The sequence below is a fragment of the Canis lupus genome, chromosome 25 (assembly GCF_003254725.2).
Source record: "Canis lupus dingo isolate Sandy chromosome 25, ASM325472v2, whole genome shotgun sequence".
Lineage (NCBI taxonomy): Eukaryota > Metazoa > Chordata > Mammalia > Carnivora > Canidae > Canis > Canis lupus.
In genome coordinates this window covers 379,465-400,544 of record NC_064267.1, presented here as the reverse complement: position 1 = coordinate 400,544, position 21,080 = coordinate 379,465, and the positions used below count along the sequence as shown (strand labels likewise).

Below are 21,080 nucleotides of genomic sequence, written 5' to 3'. Positions count from 1 at the left end.
ATATATATGGCCTTTATTAGGTTGAGGTATGTTCCCTCTAACCTTCTTTTTGAGAATTTTTATTGTGATTGGATGTTGTACTTTGTCAAATGCTTTTTTCTGCATCTATTGAAATGCTCATATGATTTTTATCCTTTCTCTTGATGTATCATGTTGTTGATTTGAAAATACTGAAACATCCTTGCATCTCTGGCATAAACTCCCCTGGATCATGGTGAATTTTTTAATATATTGTTGGATTCAGTTTGCTAATATTTTTTGAGGATTTTTACATTTATGTTCATCAGAGATATTGACCTGGAGTTTTCTTTTTTGGTAGTGTCCATTTAAAAAAATATTTTATTTATCTATGAGAGGGAGAGAAAGCATGAGCATGAGAGCAGAGGGAGGGGCAGACAAAGAGGCAGGCTCTTCACTGAGTATGGAGCCTGATGCAGGGCTTGATCTCAGGACCCTGGGATCATGACCTGAGCCAAAATCAAGATTCAGACACTCAACCAATGGAACCACCCAGGCACCCTTGTCTGGGAAACTCTTTCTCTCTCCTTCTCAATGACAGCCTTGTTGGGTGGAGTGTTCTTGATTGCAGTTTTTTTCCTTTCAGGTCTTTAACATTGGCTTTAGCAACTGTTTTCTAGTATGTCTCCTCCAGTATGGGAAACAAAAGGAACAATAAGCCATTGGGACTACAAAATAAATTTGCACAGTGAAGGAAACCACCACCAAGTTGAAAAGGCAACTTCCTGAATGGGAGAAGATACTTTAAATGATATATCTGATGTGTAATTAATATCCAAAACATATGAAGAAATTATAAAACTCAACACCAAAATACAAATAATCTAATTTAAAGGTGAGCAGAGGATCTGAATAGACATTTTCCACAGAGGACATACAAATGGCTGACCCATGAAAAGATTCTGAACATCACTAATCATGAAAGAAATGTAAATAAAAAACCCATAATAATATATCACTTGACACTGTCAGAATGGGTAAAATAAAAAAGACAAGAAATAATAAGTGTTGACAAGGATGTGGAGAATGAGGAACACTTGCACACTTTTGGTTGGAATGTAAATTGGTGCAGCCATGGTGGAAAACAGTATTGAGGTTCCTTAAGAGATGAAAAATAGGGGAAAAAAAAGAGATAAAAAATAGAAATACCATATGATCCAGCAATTGCACTACTGGGTATTTACCCAGAGAAGACAAAAACAGTATTTTTTTTAAATAATAAACTTATTCTTTATTGATGTTCAATTTGCCAACATACAGAATAACAGCCAGTGCTCATCCTGTCAAGTGCCCACCTCAGTGCCCGCTACCCAGTCACCCCCACCCCCACCCTCCTCCCCTTCCACCACCCCTAGTTCGTTTCCGAGAGTCAGGAGTCTTCCATGTTCAAAAACAGTAATTTGAAAAGATATCTACACCTCTCTCTTTACTGCAATAGCCAAGACATGGAAGCTACTTAAGTGTCCATTGATAGATGAATAAAGAGATGATTAGATATAGATACAGATATAGATATAGATATAGATATATAACTCACCCATAAAAAGAATGATATTTTGCTATTTGTGACAACATGGATGGACCTCCAGGATATTATTTTAAGTGAAATAAGTCAGACAAAAATGGACAAATATCATATGGGTTTACTTTTATGTGGAATATAAAAAATAAAAAAATGATCAAACAAAAAAGTAGAATCAAACCTGTAAATACAGAAAACAAACTGGTGGTTACCAGAGGGGAGGCAGATGGGAAGATGTACAAAATAGGTGAAGGAGAGTGGGAGATACAGGCTTTCAGTCATGGAATGAATAAGTCATGGGGGTAAAAGGTACAGCATAGGAAATGTAGTGAGTGGTACTGTAATAGTGTTGTATGGTGATAGATGGTAGCTATACTTGTGGTGAGCATAACATAACATGTAGACTTGTTGAATCACAAGGTTATGTATCTGAAATTAATGTAACATTTTGTGTCAAGTATACCTCAATAAAGAAAGTTTATAAAAATATGGGGAGACAATACAAAGAAGTCCAAGAATTGTTACTATAAAAGAATGACAACAAAGAAAATGAAGAAGAAAGCCACTGTTGCTGGAGCTGATTTATGGAGGGACAGAGAGGTAAGGGATAAAATTGAGAAGTGGGTGGTGAGGGATGGCCATGGTGTAGTGAGACATGCCAGAGACATTTTAGTTCAAGTTAAGTCAACAGAGATTTACTGAGTTCCAATGTGTTATGATCTGGGGGATTCAAAGACGAATGTATAATGGTCTCTATCCTCATGCAGTTTGCAATATAGAGTATATCCCCTGATATAGGCTAAGTAAATACAATGTTAGAAATATCTCAGTATAATAGGTGGTCTTAGGTTGAGTTCTCTCAGAAGTAGACCCTGAGCCAACCCTTTGGGTGCTAGTGATTTATAAAGGAAGTGCTCCTAGGAGGAATTCATTCATAAGAGCCAAGGAAGGGTGGGATTCAGTGTATTCAGCTTGATCCGGGGAGGGAGGGGATTCTTTAGTGTAAATCATACTGCAGAGTTTGTCACACTTTGAAGCAATGGAGTTGAGTTTTTGTACAACTGTTGGTCATTGCCTATGGGCTGCCCAACAGGGATGGTATCACTCTTAGTAATTTTTGGTTCCAACTTTTTTTTTTTAACACTGAAAGCAGATTTATTGAAACAAATGATCCAAAAATGTGAAATAACCATGCCAAAGACCCTCCAGGAGACATGGGACTACATAGTAGGAACATGAAGCAAGAACAAGAAACCAATAAGAGATACCAACTGGAAATCTAAGTATAAAAAATATAACTGAATTAAATAATGAGATAAATGGCAAGATAAATTTGAAGAAAAATGAAATGGTAAATTAGAAAATCAGATGGAGGAAACCACAGAAAATATAAAAGGAAAGCATAAGGATATTAAAAATAGACCATAGGTAGGACAGTATTGTGAGACAGTAAAGAAGAGAATCCCTAACTTTGCCTGGAAAACCCAAGAAAAGCTTAAGGAACAGAACTCTTGAACCGGGATGTAAAGAATGGTAGGAGCTCGCCAGGTGGGCATGGAAAGCAAAACCATTTTAGGCAGAAAACACCAGTGCGCGCAGATGCATGGAGGCATGAACGAACATAATTGCTGTGATTTGGGAAGGGCAGGGAGGCTGGCATGTCTGGAGCAAAGGCCACTCAAAGGAAAGTGACGATGGCTGATGTGGAAAGGCAAGCAAGAGTCGTGTTGGGAGGATTCTGGGGAGGTACATAGTATAATTGTCCCCCATTTTAAATCTGAGGAAGCTAAGTGAAGCTCAGACAGCTTGAGTGAGTTGCCTCAGGTCAGGCCTCTAACTTGGGGGCTCAGGCTTTTTTTTACTGCCTCACAGGTCCTGAGGTTACTTAGCTTGGATCTTCAGGGTTCGGCAAAGTCGGTTAAAAAAACCCACAAAACAGAAATGAGGCTGAGAAGTAGGTGAGCCATGAATGAGTTCAGGATCCAATGGGTTGTTCTGAGGTGTGGAGTGTCTGGCTGATGACTAGAAGTTCAGGGTTGAAAGGAAGAAGTTGGAACCAAAGTTGAGTTGGCTTCAGTGGTAATTCTCCAAAGATTAGAGCAAAGGGGGTGGAGGCTAGGGGGATGGGAGCACAGAGCTGGCTGGTAGAAGGGATCTAAGGGGATCCTGATGGGGCATCAAGAGTCTCCACCCCCAAGGGCTAACAGCACTTCTTAGCCTAGAGGGTACAACTTGAAGGACAGGCTTATAAGAGAATAATAAGGGGATAAGAGGATAGTAAGTAAAATTTAAAAAGAAAAGAAGAAAAAGAAGGTGGCTGGCCTTTAGCTTTGGCCTGATTATTTATGTGGGTACAGAAAGAATGTTAACTTACCATGTAGCCCTACTGAAGTTGGTTCTCAAGCCTGGACTCACACTGTATTGAACAATTGCTAAGATTATAACTTTGCCTGGAAGTCTTCATGAAGAATCTCAAAGTAGACTTTTATCATCTATTTTATGTTAGCCCAAGACTAGCAAACCAAACCCATGAAACCCTCTACCAGTTTTCCCCTGCAGTATTTGTACATTGGGTTAGCTCCTCTATTCGCCACATCTGCAACTTACAGTTTAAACAAACAATGTTTCTACAGAGTTTCTATAAAATTTAAAATGTTAACAGAAAAATCACAGTCTTAGGATATAATATCAGACTGAGAAACACACAAAATTCTAGAACATATTAAAAACCTTGTTAAGCTTAGAATTTGGGAAACAATTCCCATTCTCATTATCCATGTTAGAAAATATATTAAAATTCCATTGGACTAAGTGCCTATTTGCCTATCTGGAACAGTTTAATACTCACAGAGGTTTGTATAGATACTGTTGGTCTAATTGTTAACAAAGAGGAAATTGAAGCAGAGTATACACTCAGATACAATACTATCATGCCACCAAGTTGGTTTTATGGCTGGGTTTATATTTCTCAGTGGGAGAAAATGCTCCAATGGCTGACTGTGTTGCTTCTCATTAGAGAATAAAGTGGTCTACCCTTTTTGTAAGATCCCATTGAACATGGAAAGGGAACAAAGCAAAATACTGCTATCCCCTACCTTCTGACACCTGTTGGACAAGCCTGGCTCTGCTCTGGTGGGGTCTGACAGCAGCTGGAATTCTGATTGAGGTCACCCATTAGGACCCATGGCAACCCTGTCCCTCCTAATTCACACACAGCCCATGAAACAGTCATAATGGACTCTGCAGAGGACTTTGCAGTCTGCAAAGCCTTTTCACAGACAGTTGCTCATTTATACACACAAGCAGCCTTCTGCCAGAACATACTGTGTTTCGAGGGTCTGCCTGCACAATGCTTGTTTGGAGACCTAGACCAATATTTCCCACAGAAACAATGCTACTGGATTGACACTTGTTTTCACAAGCCAGCAACCTGTGCAATGTGTTTGTGGTAATTCATTAAAATTCCTCACCACCACCTCTATGTGTGTGGTGTTGAGAAGGCGGGCAGTGAGGTGGGCACTTGACAGGATGAGCACTGGGTGTTATTCTGTATGTTGGCAAATTGAACACCAATAAAAAATAAATTTATCATTAAAAAAAAGAGAAGGGATATAGAAATAATTTGAGAAAAAGCATTTTATACTTGAACTAACTGTACTTTTTTGACTATGCAGTTTTTATATATATTTTAAAGGATTCTTTTATTTCTGACTAATTGGATGAAATGTTAAAAAAAAAAATCTAGATCTTATTTTGTGCAACTCTCCAGAAAAATAAAAATACTAGGCTGTCTGAATGGATACCAATGCCCTGGCACCCTACCACCCATGAGAGACCTGGCACCTCCTCATGGTCCACAATCTGACTTTGGGGAGTCAGAGCATCACTCACTCCCTGCTGCGCCTCTGGCAGTGAGAGAGGTCTTATCTCATCCCCACTAGGTGGCCCTGCTCTGCAACTCCCCTGTGAGCTTTGCAGAAAGTGAGGTGGGTGATGTAGAATTAGAGACCTGAGGATGGCTCCCTCCTTCTTCCACTGCTCCCCTTCCCCATCCTTTATTAAGTCCCAGAGATGGGTGATTTGACTAATTTTCCTGCCTCCTTGGATGATGGTGGATCCCATTACCTCTCCTGACATTCTTGAAGCAGGCAATCAGTCAGCTTTTTTAAGGTTTAAAAGGATTTTTACTCCTGGTAATAACCAATAGCTGAACCCCCACCTCCCCGCCAAGAGTCCAGGTTTCTCCCAACCCTTTCTTTTTTTTTTGCATGTGTGGTACACTTTTTTTTAAAATAATAAATTTGTTTTTTATTGGTGTTCAATTTGCCAACATACAGAATAACACCCAGTGCTCATCCCGTCAAATGCCCACCTCAGTGCCCGCCACCCAGTCACCCCCACCCCCCGCCCACCTCCCCTTCCAGCACCCCTAGTTCGTTTCCCAGAGTTAGGAGTCTTCCATGTTCTGTCTCCCTTTCTGATATTTCCCACTTATTTTTCCTCCTTTCCCCTTTATTCCCTTTCACTAGTATTTATATTCCCCAAATGAATGAGACCATATAATGTTTGTCCTTCTCCGATTGACTTATTTCACTCAGCATAATACCCTCCAGTTCCATCCACGTCGAAGCAAATGGTGACTCCCAACACTTTCTGTGTTCGTGTAGATTCAGATAGGGAAGACCTGGGTGCTGTTCCCTAGGAAGCTTTCCTTGATCCCCAGCTGAGCAGGGCCCAATCTGTGTGTGCCTGAATACTGTGGTCGGATCTTTATCTATGTGTACGCATTCCTCTCCTTCTTAAGGGCAGAGAAACGCTTGCATGGGGGGCCCAGAGCAGGCACTTGGTAGTTATTCGTGAAAAAAGAATTTGTGGCAACAAAATTCACTTGCTGTTTGGGTATTTAAGGCATCTTTGGGCATTTAAGACATATTAAGACACCTTGATTTGCTGGGGGTGAAAGGGCCATGCGTGGAGGAGGGGAGAGGGAGAGGCCAGGTGATGAGAGAAAAAAAAGGGTCTCTGAAGGGAACATGTAAGAAAATGATACAGGGGTGCCTCTGCCAAGATGAACCCTGCACTAGAGGCAGGCATGTGGAAAGGGTGGTATCCAGGGCTCATGAGCCCTTTCTCTCCTCTCCACTGGAGGTCCAATTCTGAAAAGTCCATCCTGGGCTGAGGCCAAAGCAGCAATGAGAACAAGAGAAAAGGGAAGAGGATGGAGCCCCACAAATTGGTGATGGGAAAGGAAAAGAGAGGATACCTAAGGGCTGCTGGACTCTTCCGGGGAGGGGTGTTCATATGTGAGGATGCATAAAAGGACAGCCATGGGTTGAGACTGTCGGTATAGAGGCTGAGGAGCAACCTTCTTACCCCTGAAAAATCAGAACATTGTCCTTTGCCAAATTCTCCAATTATATATAAAGCACTTACCATGAATTGAATAAATAATGAATTTTTTTATCTTGAGTGTTTTTCTTGGAGGGAGAGTCATATTGTAGATATTTTTCACATCTGCAAAATATCCAACATACCTATTCTGCAAAACAACAGAAGCTTCAATTTAAGTGGAGATAAAAAGCCTACATTCAGCATTCCTTATATTTTTTTTATATAGAACTTAAGGAGAATCACTAATTAAAGACACATTTACTGAGTGCCATTATATAACTAGGCATGTTTATATTTGCTGCCTCATGACTGAAAATATCCCTTAGAAGAAAAATACTGAACACAGCGCTGCAAGGAGGGAACACAAAAGGAGCCAGGTGTTGCTTATAGGCTACTTATGATTGAGTGGGCACCTAATCAGAACCAGTGAAAGAGCTACAACATTACATCAAGATGCAGTTAATGCAACTGTGGAAAAGGTCCATCTGGGGGTGGAGGCTTGGCTGTAACTGAGTTGAAAGAAGATTTATGGTTTGGCACAATCTTGACTAAGTAGCCTCTTAGTCATGAAAGAATTTAAGAAGACCTCCACATGCCACTAGTAGATACATATGCCCTAATCTCCATGGCCAGTTTGAGTGTATTCACTTTTCATGTCCCCAATTCTATTTTTTGTGAGGAAGCCCTGGATCCTCTTAGCCTAGTCTTTCTCCTGTGGCAAGCTGCTCACAAGGGCTCTCCTTGGCTCTTTCTGCTTTTTTTTAAAGATTAAAAAAATTTTTTTAAAGATAATCTCTACACCCACATGGGGCTGGAACTTGGCAATCCTGAGATCAAGAGTCACATGTTCTACCAACGGAGCCAACCAGGCACCCCCTCCTTGACTCTCAAGAAGTGGATGAATTCTGGGGGCACCTGGGTGATGCAGTTGGTTAAGCATCTGACTCTTGGTTTTGGCTCGGGTCATGATCTTAGGGGTGTGATCTCAGGGTTGTGAAATCAAGTCCCTGTGTTGGCACTCAGCACGGGGAGTCTACTTAAGACCCTCTCCCCTTAAAAAATAAAACAAGACGAAATCCAAGAGGGAGACAAACCATAAGAGACTCTAAATCATAGGAAACAAACAGGGTCGTTGGAGGGGTGAGGGGCCAGGGGATGGGGTAACTGAGTGATGGATATCAAGGAGGGCATGTAATATAATGAGTACTGGGTGTTATATAAGACTGATGAATCACTGGACTCTACCTCTGAAACCAATAATATATGTTAATTAATTGAATTTAAATAAAAATTTAAAAATAAATAAAAATTAAAAAATAAAGATGAAAGACAATGTCTCAGAGAAATAAAGCAATTTGCCCAAGGCCAGAAAGCTAATAAGTCTTGGGATGTGTTTCACTTGTTTAAGAAAATAAACTGTATTAAAAAAAAAAAAAAAAGACTCTCCTTTTCCCTCTGTACCTCCCCCTTCCCTCCACACCTGGCACACTTTCGCTCTCAGATAAATAAATGAAACCTTAAAAAAAAAAAAAAAAAGAAAAGAAATGGAAGAGTTCTAGTACTGAATCAACTGGACTTCAAAGTTCACAGATGTTTTCCCACCCAATGGGATGTGTTAATAAAATTAACTGCCATATTTTCCGTTGGAAAGGGCCAGTCAAAAGAAAGGCTCATGCAAGTTCTTAACTTGGGGAATGGATGAAATGGAGTCCACAGAGTGGGCCACAAAACACAGTCAAAATATGACGGTATCAGATTTACCACCATTTCCCATGGAGGGAACTCTGTCTGGGGGCTTTGCCAACCCAGCGCTCACACTGCTGCCAGGTCCTTGTACTGTTACCCCAGTGAATCAGAAGAGAGTCCATCATGGCCTGTGGTGTGCCAGTTCTAGACTGAAGTTAGAGAAACTACATGGTGTCGAAGTAGTGGGGAAGGGAAGATGTACAGGGAGAGAGTCCTTGAAGGAGTTATATCTAACATGTCCTTGGCCCCTGCCACCAGATTCTCTACTTTCCACAAAAGGCTCGTAACACACCAGAGCTCTCAAGCTGCTTCTCCTACAGCCTAAAACAACAAGGGTTTGGAGCAGGAGTTAATATGATGAACATGTGTTTAGTAAGCATTATCTACAAACAAAGGGGATACTGTGAGACATTCTGGGAGGCAAATGGTGCAAAGATGGATAAGACATGGGCCTTGCCTGCAAAAGGGATAAAGTCACCACTTCAAACGGCTAGAGAATAATGCGAAGTAAATTAGTGCCCCCGAAAAACACAAAGGGGTATAATAACTGAAAAAGTAAGAAACTCCTTATGCTCAAAGGGAAAGTGGCTCCAGGAAAGGGACCCCCACAAGCAAGGGCACGTGATTACAACATGTGGACAGGGTGGGAAAACACAAACAGTCCAAATGTGGAGTATGGGACAATGTGAGGCACATAGTGCAAGAAATGAGTGGAAAAATCACATTCTCAAAGATACTGAGTGCCAGGTGAAACGTTTAGATTTGTTGCCACTGGCAGAAACTGGTATGGATCTTGAGCATGGAAATGGCATGATGTCCATTACTATAGCTAGGCTTTAGTAAGTTCATCTATTATTTTTAGTTTATGGTTTATGGTTTTTTTCTTCCTGTTTTGTTTGAGGGTGGCAGAAAAGTATCAGTGGATAAGGCTGCATTCTCTTGCCTCAAACTCAATGTCTAGAGTCAGCAGTTATAATATTGCTGCTAATGAAGGCCAAGGGTATCTATCCAGCTCCCAGCGCCTAACTCAAACTTTCATTCACAGCCATATCCACGTAGGTCTACTTAAGTGTTCCTAACTAGGTCTTACTTCAGCTTGAGGAGCAATATAGAAAAGGCACAGGATGGGAAATAATGGGCTATAGAGTCTGACACAGCTGGATTTGAGTTCTTGGTTCAAAAAGTTGATTTTCCCTGAACCTCAATTTCTCAATCTATAAAATGGGAACCATAATGGTGCCTCCTTAGAGTTTTTGAGAATATATATATTTTTGTATATATTTTTTATTGGCGTTCGATTTGCCAACACATAGCATAACACCCAGTGCTTATCCTGTCAAATGCCCCCTCTGTGACAGTCACCTCAACCCCCCACCCAAGTTTTTCAGAATATTAAATGAGATAATGAATATAATACTCGTAGCATGGTTTTTGCAACAAAGTCTAGAATTTTGTAAACTCTCAAGGATAAATATCCTGGTTACTGCAATAAATAAGGAAGATCTAAAAGAGATTGAAGAGATCTAGCAACCAAATAAAATGTGTGGCCCTTGTTTAGATCCTGATTGAAACAAAGTAAATTTTAGAAACATTTAATTATGGAAATTGGATATTATTAAGGTATTATTAAGGCATAATATTTTTTTTAAAGATTTCTTTATTTGTTTTAGAGGGAGGGGTGGGGGGGTAGAGAGAAAATCTCAAGCAGACACCTTGTGCAGTGTAGAGTTCATCATGGGGCTCAATCTCACCACCCTAATATCACGACCTGAGCTGAAATCAAGAGTTGGATGCTTAATTCACTGAGTGACCAAGGTGCCCCTTGAGATGTAATATTTTTAGATATGGTCAATGGTTTTAAGTTGTTTTCCTCCCCAAGAATCTATGTGAGATGTTACAGTGAAATACTGTGGATACAATGATCTGACAGGATTTTCTCCATAGTAGCTCGGGTTTCAAGAAGAAGTGGAGAAGGGACGAGGACAGTGGGGACGAGAAGTGTGAGGACAGTGGGGAGGGAATGAATGAGACATGATAAAATTCTGATTGCAGTGGCATGAAGACTATAGGGGAATTTGTTATAGGACTGTCTCAACTTTTTATGTTTGATATTATTCATCACAAAACATTTTTAAAAGGAAAAAATACAGTAACTGTATATGTTTCACATGGGTTTTCTGAGTATTAAATGAGATAATATATGTCAAAGTGCAATAATGTCTGGACTATAATAGGTTTTTGAAAGATGTTAATTTCCCCCTTTCTTTTTCTTTCAAAATGCAGCAGTCCCCTCCTCTGTCTCTGTCACACATGCATGTGATGTTCTTTCTGCAAGAGGTGAATTGCCCTAGTAGGGGTTTGTGAAAGACTCGATCCCTCTCAGAGGGAAATCAAATGCTAGTGACTTTCCATAATCTTCAAGAGTCTAGAATCTTAGAAATTAGACCTTTCTACTTTGGAAAGGGAATCAACTTTTGAACTCTGTAGCAATGACAGATGTAAACCGGACAGCAGGATGTCTTGGGGGAACTCGGTGCTTGCAGCACATGGGCAGGGCCACAGGTGTGGCCCTCAGGCCCTGGGAAGGATCATGGCCTGTCACAGGCACCAGAGTCAAGCAGCAGAGGAGGAGTCCAAAATGCAACCAAATAGGTGCCAATTTTAACCGAACTCCCCAAAGAACCCCCTTTTAGGAAAGACAACTTACCTGAGAAGGAGTTTCAACTCCCTGAAATTTAGTGCTGGTGCTTTTATCTGTTCGCCGTTCTCCAAAATAGTAAAGGCTATCCTACAGAAAGGGGGCAATGCAATCATAGTTCATCTGCACTTTCTTTTCCCATGTGAGGCATTCGTAAAGTTTCAAAGGGCACATTATTTCCTTAAGTTAGCAGCCTTTGGGCTGAGGCCGCCCAAAATAAAGTTGATGGAAAAAGTCATGTCAAGGCTTTTTACACAAACACACACTCACACACAACTGAAGCCAAAGTTTCACAAAATAATACTTACCTTTTGATATTTCCTATTCTAATCTATTCTACTTTATTTAAAAAAATGCTTGTCACTGGGACACCAGGGTGCCTCAGTGGTTGAGCCTCTGCCTTCGGCTCAGGGCATGATCCCGGGACCCTGGGATTGTGTCCTGCCTCAGGCTCCCTGTGAGGAGCCTGCTTCTCCCTCTGCTTATGTCTCTGCCTCTCTCTGTGTTTCTTACGAACGAGTAAATAAAATCTTAAAAAAAAAAAAACCCACACAAAACACTAGTCACAATCCAATAAGTTGACTTTGCAACTGACTGTTGGATTGGACCCAGTTTGAAAAACACTGTCCTGGAATATTCACTTTCCTAACCTCTGTGTCTCAAATTAGGAAGAAAGCAGATGGTGGTGCCAGAGTGTGGGGCACTGTAGACAATCTGAAGCTTCTCTTCTCGGATTGCAGGCCAAGTGGGGAGCAGAGAGGCTGGGCAAATCTGTTCAGTAGGAGCTTCTCAGCACAATCATGGCAGAAATGAGACCAAGAAGCATGCTTTAAGAACTGGATATAGCCCTCCCTCTCTTTGCGGAAATTTTCAAGGGGCACAGACTCCAACAGACCCCATGGATCTTGACTATGAGAGGTTAATAACATACAGGAGAGACTTTGTTCTATGTTGGAAGATGTACCTTTCATCTACCTCGTGCTTCTAAGGATGTTGGAAGTCCTCTGGAGAACTTACCAAACCAGTCTTGATACTATTCTTGTGAGGAAGGAGGAAGGCCCCTAACTGGGGGCATGAGAGCAGGGCTGGGATGCAGTGAGGTGAACAAAGCATTATGATTATAGAGTTGTTTTGCACTTGGACAGCTTGACCTTACCCCACATTATTCCTGTCCGTATTGGGCCCTATCTTTATTTAACATATTGTTATTACTGTATATGTCAAGGATTTTTTTTGCATTAATTTTAAAAAATACTGCATTAGACTGTTTCTTTTAATTACTGAAAACTTTGGTATTTCCTTAAGTTTTATGCCTGAGGTGAGTGTCTCACTGACCTCCCCCTAGTCCTGGCCCAGAGTAAGAGGCATTCAGGTCACAGTTACTAACCAGTGCAAGTTACACAAGGAAATGTGGTATGTTAACTAACTAGAATTTAAATAAATTTTTGAAAAAAAATAAATGAGGAAGTATCAAAACCAAACTTTCTCATATGTGCATCTTCAATTACAACTTCATTAAATACCATGGCGCAAAGAATCCTCTTAACATCCTACCAGTGAGGTTTCAGAACTATCACATTCAAATTCAATCGCACAAGACACAGAGTCTGTAGTAACATCTTTCATACCTCTGCGGTTATAAATATTTCACTGGCAATAAGGTAGGCACAAACCATAGTTCCAGTTCTTCCTGGAAGAGAAAAGAAGTTAGTAAGTGAACCATTGTTCATGGCAGTTCTTGGTATAAAAATGCTGTCAGAAATATTCAAAGAGTTCCTTTTATTTAATTTTTAAATTTAATTTAATTTTGTATATATTTTTTTATTGGAGTTCGATTTGCCAACATATAGTATAACACTCAGTGCTCATCCCGTCAAGTGCCCCCCTCAGTGCCCGTCACCCAGTCACCCCATCCCCCCACCCACCTCTCCTTCCACTACCCCTTGTTTATTTCCCAGTTAGGAGTCAAAGAGCTCCATTTAGATTGATTTTCCTTCCTTTTCAGAGTGCTTGTTCAAAATATTCCAAATCAGGAATAGCCAAAGCTTTCTCACTGCTCTGAGGTTCTACCTGAATTCTGTCCTGTGTGCACAGAGGCACAAGTACATGTGTATATTGTTCTTAAATCACTACTGCTGGGGATTGTAGTAACAGACAGAAGCAGTGAAGTCTACTTACACACCCTGTTTTTCTAACTATCATAAATAAAAGTTCCTGTAAAAGATAAAACATGACCAGAACCCAAAACATGATGTAGCATTTATAACACCCATTTCCCCTTCTATTTTTGAGTTTTTAAGTATGTTATAAAACATACATGAAAGAGAACAGTGTAATGAACCTCATATATCTGTCCCCTAGAGTATGTTGTATTGCTGTACTTGTTTCTTTCCTCTACACCTTCTCCCTGTTTTTCTTCCTCTCTTCTTCTACAGCATTCCATTTTTTAAACTTTTTTTGACTAGGCTCCACACTCAGCACAGAGCCCAATGCAGGGCTTGAACCCAAGATCCTGAGATCAAGATCTGAGCGGAGACCAAGAGTCAGATACTTAATTGACTGAGCCACCCAGGCTCCATCTATAGCATTTTAAAGCAAATCCTTGATTTCATGTCATTTCATCATCAAAGTTTATGTTATATTCAAATTTATATTTTTGTCTTGTTATATAAGATTTGATTTCAAAAATATGTTGTCTTTTATTTCTATAACTATCTGTAGTTTTTTGTCTTAGCCAGTATATGCTGAACTTACTTTGTATAATTTCAAGCTTACCCTTTTAACTCAAGATACATTCTATTTTCTATTCTATTCCTTTTTCTTTTTTTTTAAATAAATTAATGTTTTATTGGTGTTCAATTTACCAACATACAGAATAACACCCAGTGCTCATCCCGTCAAGTGCCCCCCTCAGTGTCTATTCCTTTTTCTTGGTATATTGTTTATTGGAGTTTGATTTGCCAACATACCGTATAACACCTAGTGCTCATCCCATCAGGTGCCCCCCTCAGTGCCCATCACCGCATCCCTGCTCCCACCTCCCCTTCCACTACCCTTTGTTCATTTCCCAGAATGAGGAGTCTCTCAGGTTCTGTCACCCTCTCTGATATTTCCTTTTTTTTTCAATGAACAACTAAACTTATTTTGCAACCCATAGTTTGAAAAACATTCTAAGCCCAGTATTTCCAAAAAGACCTTTTACCACCTTATGCTATGATACATAAAGGCTTCTTGCTAATGGAAATCCTGACTAATAACAACCTAGCTCTCAGTCGTATATACACTGTTAACATTTCAGCTCTGGAGGACATTTCTGGGTCTCTAGAACTGGTGTTTTCCTATCTGAAAAACATTTTTGCAGATTCCATGTCCATGTGGCTGTGTCCAACCACAGACACAGTAGATGGCCTATCATCCAATCAAGTAGGTATAGCAGGGAATCATAAAAATGATACATACTTACCTTCAATATTTTATCTTAACTTAAAACATAAACCTACACTTATTTACTACTTCTGATATTAGACAAAGGTTTTAACCTTTTAAGTATGAATCTCCCAATTGGAGTTCTTTCTTGGAAAGGCCAGGCCTATGGTATAAACCACTGCATCATCTGTAATTTCTAGTTTCAGATTCTTTAAAGCAATCTAGGTGAAGAAACCTTTTAGATTTTACTACTGGGATTTTTCCACAGTGCATTTTTAAAAAAGATTTTATTTGTTTATTCATGAGAGACACACAGAGAGAGGCAGAGACACTGGCAGAGGGAGAAGCAGGCTCCCTGCAGGGAGCCCAATGCAGGACTCTATCCCAGCACCCTGGGATCATGACCTGAGCCAAAGGCAGATACTCAACCACTGGGCCACCCTCTGGGTTGCATGCCACCTAAACTCCAGCCACCCCACATGGAGTGCCCTGGGACCTCCAGCCTCTGCCTTAGCTCCAGCCACCACATCAGGGCACATTCTATGGGGACAGCCCCAGGTTTACTACAGTTGCACCTATTTCAGCTTCAGCCATTCTGTGAAAAAGACCCTCTGTGTGGAGAGCCCAGGTACTCCCTGGATTGTACTTCTTTCAGCTTCAGCCACTCTGTCAGTATGCCTCCTCTGCAGAGAGCTCAGGGACCACCCTGGCCAATGCCTACTACAGCTCTGGCCATTGTACCAGGACATCCCAGCATGGAGTGTTCTGGGACCCAAAGCCTAAGCCATTCACAGTTCCAGTCAGCCAAAGTCACCAGGCACACACTGTCTACACAGGGGATGACCATACACAAGACCATTCCTTCAAAGTTTAGAAGAAGTAGCTGATCTGCCTGATTGATGGAAATAAACACAGAAAGTTAACTAAAATGAGGAGATAGAGGAATTTGCTCTAAACAAAAGAGTACAACAAAACCTCAGAAAAAGAACTAAATGAAATGGAGATAATATATCTGATAAATAGTTTAAAGTCATGATCATAAAGATGCTTACTGGACTGGAGAGAAGAATGGGAGAACTTCAATAAAAAGATTTTTTTTGTTGTTGTTTTAACGAAAAAGTATCAACTAGAGTTGAAGAACAGAATAATTGAAACAAAAATACACTAGAGGGAATCAACAGATTAGCAGATGCAGCAGAACAAATCAATAACGTAAAAGACATGATAATGGAAAACACACAACCTGAACAGCAAATAAAAGTAAGAATTAAAAAAATGAATTAGTTAAAGGATCCCTTAGACAGCTTCAAGAAAACAAATATTCACATTACAGAAAACTTATTTGAAGAAATAATGGCTGACATTAGAAATGACAAATACCCACCATTTGCTTCAACGTGGATGGAACTGGAGGGTATTACGCTGAGTGAAGTAAGTCAATCGGAGAAGGACAAACATTATATGTTCTCATTCATTTGGGGAATATAAATAATAGTGAAAGGGAATATAAGGGAAGGGAGAAGAAATGTGTGGAAAATATCAGAAAGGGAGACAGAACATAAAGACTCCTAACTCTGGGAAACAAAGGTCGTGGAAGGGGAGGAGGGCGGGGGTTGGGGGTGACTGGGTTACGGGCACTGAGGGGGGCACTTGACAGGATGAGCACTGGGTGTTATTCTGTATGTTGGCAAATTGAACACCAATAAAAAATAAATTTATTATAAAAAAAAAAGAAATAATGGCTGAAAACTTCCCTAACCTGAGAAAGGAATAGATAAAGCAAATAGTAACAGACACAAAGGGATAAACTGATAATGATACAATAATAGCAGGAGACTTTGACACCCCTTACATCAATGGAGAAATTATCCAGGCAGAAATACATAAGAAAATAGTGTCTTTGAATGCCATATTAGGACAAATGGACTTTATATATATATATTTTATATAAATAAGTATTATATAAATATAATATTTATATTTATATATAAATATATATCTGTTGACCATTCCATCCAAAATCAACAGAATACACATTCTTTTCAAATACATATGAAAAATTCTCCACGACAGATGCCATGTTAGAACACAAAACAAACCTCAATAAACTTAAGAAGATTGAAATTACATCATGAATCCTTTGGACCACATTGGTACAAAACTAGAAATCAATCATAAGAAAAAAAAAGTGGAAAAACATAAACATGTGGAGGGTATATCACATTTTAGCAAACAACCTATGGGTCAATGAAGAAATCAAAAGGGAAATAAAAAAAAATCTTGGAGACAAAAATGAAAATACAATAGTCCTCAATCTTTGGGATGCAGCAAAAGCAGAAAGAAGTTTATGGCAATACAAATATACCTCCAGAAATAAGAAAAATCTAAAATAATCTAAGCTTATGCCTTAAAGGAGTTAGTAAAAGAACAAACTCCAAGCTAGTAGAAGAAATGATATAATAAACATTAGAGCAGAAATAAATAAAATAGACACTAAAAAATAAATAGAAAAGATCAATGAAACTGAGAACTGGTTCTTAGAAAGGATAAACAAAAGTGAGGAAACTTGGGATCCCTGGGTGGCACAGTGGTTTGGCGCCTGCCTTTGGCCCAGGGCGCGATCCTGGAGACCCGGGATCGAATCCCACGTCGGGCTCCCAGTGCATGGAGCCTGCTTCTCCCTCTGCCTGTGTCTCTGCGCCCCTCTCTCTCTCTCTGTGACTATCATAAATAAAATTAAAAAAAAAAAGTGAGGAAACTTTAGCTAGACTTATCAAGAAAAAAGATAGGGCCCAGGCCCAAATAAATAAAATTAGAAACGAAAGAGAAGTAACAACCAACATCACAGGGATACAAAGGATTATATGAGAGTACTATAAAAAATTATATGCCAACAAGTTAAATAGTCTAGAATAGAAAAATTCCTAGAAACATATAGGTCATGGGATACAAAATTAACATAGAAATCAGTTGTACTTGTATACACTAATAACAAAGTAGCAGAAAGAGAAATTAAGAAAATAATTTTATTTACAATTGCATCAAAAATAATATAAAAAACCTAGGAATAAACTTAACCAAAGAGGTGCAAGATCTGTACTCTGAAAACTACAAGATACTGATGAAAGAAATTGAAGACATCACAAATAAGTGGAAAGATATTCTATACTCATAGATTGAAGGAATTAATATCATTAAAAAGTCCATAGTATCCAAAGCAATCTACAGATTTAATGCAATCCTTATCAAAATAGTAACATTTTTCACAGAACTACAACAAAGAATTCTAAAATTTGTATGAAACCACAAAAGACCATGGGATGCCTGGCTGGTTCAGTGGTTTAGCACCTGCCTTCAGCCCAGGGCATGATCCTGGAGACCTGGGATCGGGTTCTACATCAGGCTCCCTGCATAGAGCCTGCTTCTCCCTCTGCTGTGTCTCTGTCTCTCTGTGTCTCTCATGAATAAGTAAATAAAATCTTTTTTTTTTTTTTTTAGTAAATAAAATCTTAAAAAAAAAAAAGAAACCACAAAAGACCTTAAATAGCCAAAGTAATCTTGAGAAAGAGTACAGCTGGAGGTATCACAATCTCAGTCTTCAAGATATACTACAAAGCTATAGCAATAAGATAGTATGGTGCTGGCACAGAAGTAGATACACAGATCAATAGAACAGATTGGAGAGCCCAGACATAAACTCAAGCTTATTGGGTCAATTAGTTAATGACAAAGGAGGCAAAAAAAGGCAATGAGGAAAAGGCAGTCTCTTCAATAAATGGTGCTGGGAAAACTGCTCAGCTACATGCAAAAGAGTGAAACTGGACCACTGTCTTACACCATGCACAAAAATAAACTCCAGATGTATTGAATACTTAAATATGACACCTGAAACCATAAAACTGCTGGAAAAAAATATAGGCAGTAAGCCCTTTGACACTACCCTTAGCAATATTTTTCTTTTTTTTTTTAAGATTTTATTTATCCATTCATAGACACACAGAGAGAGGGAGAGAGGCAGAGACACAGGCAGAGGGAGAGGGAGAAGCAGGCTCCATGCAGGGAGCCTGATGCGGGACTCGATCCTGGGCCTCCAGGATCACACCCCAGGCTGCAGGCGGTGGCAAACCGCTGCGCCACCGGGGCTGCCCGGCAATATTTTTCTACATATGTCTTCTAGGCAAGGGAAACAAAACCAAAAATAAACTATTGGGAGTAAACCAAAATAAAAATGTTTTCCATAATGAAGGAAACCATTAACAAATTGAAAAGGCAATGCACTGAATAGGAGAAGATATTTGCAAATAATATATCCGATAAGGGATTAATACCAAAGTATATTAAGATCTTGTGCAATTCAACACCAAAAAACTCCATACAATCCAAATAAGCAATGGGTAGAGGACCTGAGTAGAAATTTTTCTAAGAAGACATACATATGGCCAACAGACACATGAAAAGATGTTCAATATCACTAACCATCAAGAAAATGCAAATCAAAATCACAATGAGATTTCACCTTATACCTGTCAGAATGGCTAGAATAAAAAAGACAAGAAATAACAAATGTTGGCAAGAATGTGGAGAAAAAGGAATCCTTGTGTACTGTTGATGAGAAAATAAGTTGGTGCAACTTACATTTGCACAATGGTGCAACCACTGTGAAAAATAGTATGGAGTTTCCTAAAAAAAAAAAAAAAAAAAGAATTACCATACAATTCAGTAATTCCATTGCTGAGTATTTATCCAAAGAATACAAAAACACTAATTTGAATTATTTCCAAAAGTCAAGATATGGAAGCAACCCAAATGTCCAACCATAGATAAATGGAAAAAGAGGTGGTATATAAATAGAATGTAATATTAGGGGAGGCGGGGCAAGATGGCGGAAGAGTAGGGTCCCCAAGTCACCCGTCCCCACCAACTTACCTAGATAACTCTCAAATCATCCTGAAAACCTATGAATTCGGCCTGAGATTTAAAGAGAGAACAGCTGGAATGCTACAGAGAGAAGAGTTTGCACTTCTAACAAGGTAGGAAGACAGAAAAAGAAAGAAGGAAAGAAAGAAGAAAGAAAGAAAGAAGGAAAGAAAGAAAGAAAGAAGAAAGAAAGAAAGAAAGAAAGAAAGAAAGAAAGAAGAAAGAAAGAAAGAAAGAAAGAAAGAAAGAAAGAAAGAAGAAAGAAAGAAAGAAAGAAAGAAGAAAGGAAGAAAGAAAGAAAGAAAGAAAGAAAGAAAGAAAGAAAGAAAGAAAGAAAGAAAAAAGAATCAAATGGGGGAGGGCCCCCACGAGGAGCCAGGCTAAAGTCCTGCGGCGAGAGCCTCCAGGACAGGAAAGCCCAGCCCTGGAGAAGCAAGAACTTTAAAAATCTGCACCGGATTCTTCCTGGACGGAAAGGCACTTAGCAGGGAACTTGGGCAGGATCCCAGGAGGGGATCCCAGTGGGGCCTTCAGGTTCCCGGGGTCACTAACAGAGGAAGTGTGCCCCAGGGGAGCACACACCACACCCTGCGCGCTGAGCTCGGTAAAAGATGGAGTGTGCCCGGCAGGGCCTCGGGAGCAGCTCAGGTGGTGGCTCCAGGTGGAAGGGGCTGTGTGCCCCTGGAGCGTGATTCTAGCAGTATAGGCCCCAGATCCCAGGGCGCCAGGGGACACAGACCAGGATCCTGCGCTCCATCGTGGACAGGCGGAGGTGGGGAGGGCACAGGACAGGGGGACACTCCAGCTGTGGGGTGCCCCCGAGCTGTGCAGATCAGCGCCCCCACCCCCACCCCTGGAGCATCCAGGCCAGTGCAGACTGGGAGACTGTGGTAGTTACTGCGGGAGCTGACTCCAGGGCTGGAAAGCTGGCCGCCACCAGTGGGGTTGTTGCTACTGGTGTCACCCTGTGCCTGAGATGGAACAGGGCTGCCAGGGAACAGAGGCCTCACATGATAGCTCCCACTGAGCCATGCACCTGGTGGAGGGGCAGGGCAGCTCCCCCAGGTGCACACACCTGAGAATCAGCAGAGCAGCCCCCTCCCCCAGAAGACCAGCTGGAAGGACAGGGGAAGAGCAAGTTCTCCACAGAGCAGTGCTGAAAGCTCCAGGGGAAGTCAAGGGATTTACAGTATATAGAACCAGAGGATACCCCTCCTTGTTTTGTTTTTGTCTTTTGTTTTGTTTTGTTTTTTCTTTTTTTCTTTTTTTTCTTTCCTTTTTCCAGTACAACTCATTTTTAGCCACTCTGCACTGAGCAAAATGACTAGAAAGAAGAATTCACCACAAAAGAAAGAATCAGAA

At 40.3% G+C, this 21,080-nt stretch overlaps 1 protein-coding gene across 16 annotated transcripts in view; it reads right to left on the bottom strand.

Annotated features, from left to right (window-relative positions):
• LOC112669357 (phosphatidylinositol 3,4,5-trisphosphate 3-phosphatase TPTE2-like) overlaps positions 1-21,080 on the bottom strand; it is a 176,411-nt gene that overhangs the window by 23,692 nt on the left and 131,639 nt on the right. For 15 of the 16 annotated variants that reach the window (XM_025462377.3, XM_025462378.3, XM_049100918.1 and 12 more), the window contains 3 exons: positions 13,004-13,065; positions 11,385-11,465; positions 6,974-7,079 (listed from right to left, as the gene is read on the bottom strand). In XM_025462377.3, coding sequence (XP_025318162.1) covers positions 6,974-7,079; positions 11,385-11,465; positions 13,004-13,065 — 249 coding nt within the window. Of the gene's footprint in view, positions 1-6,973; positions 7,080-11,384; positions 11,466-13,003; positions 13,066-19,436; positions 19,482-21,080 lie in introns of all 16 variants that reach the window. The other variant, XM_025462387.3, reaches the window with a different exon arrangement.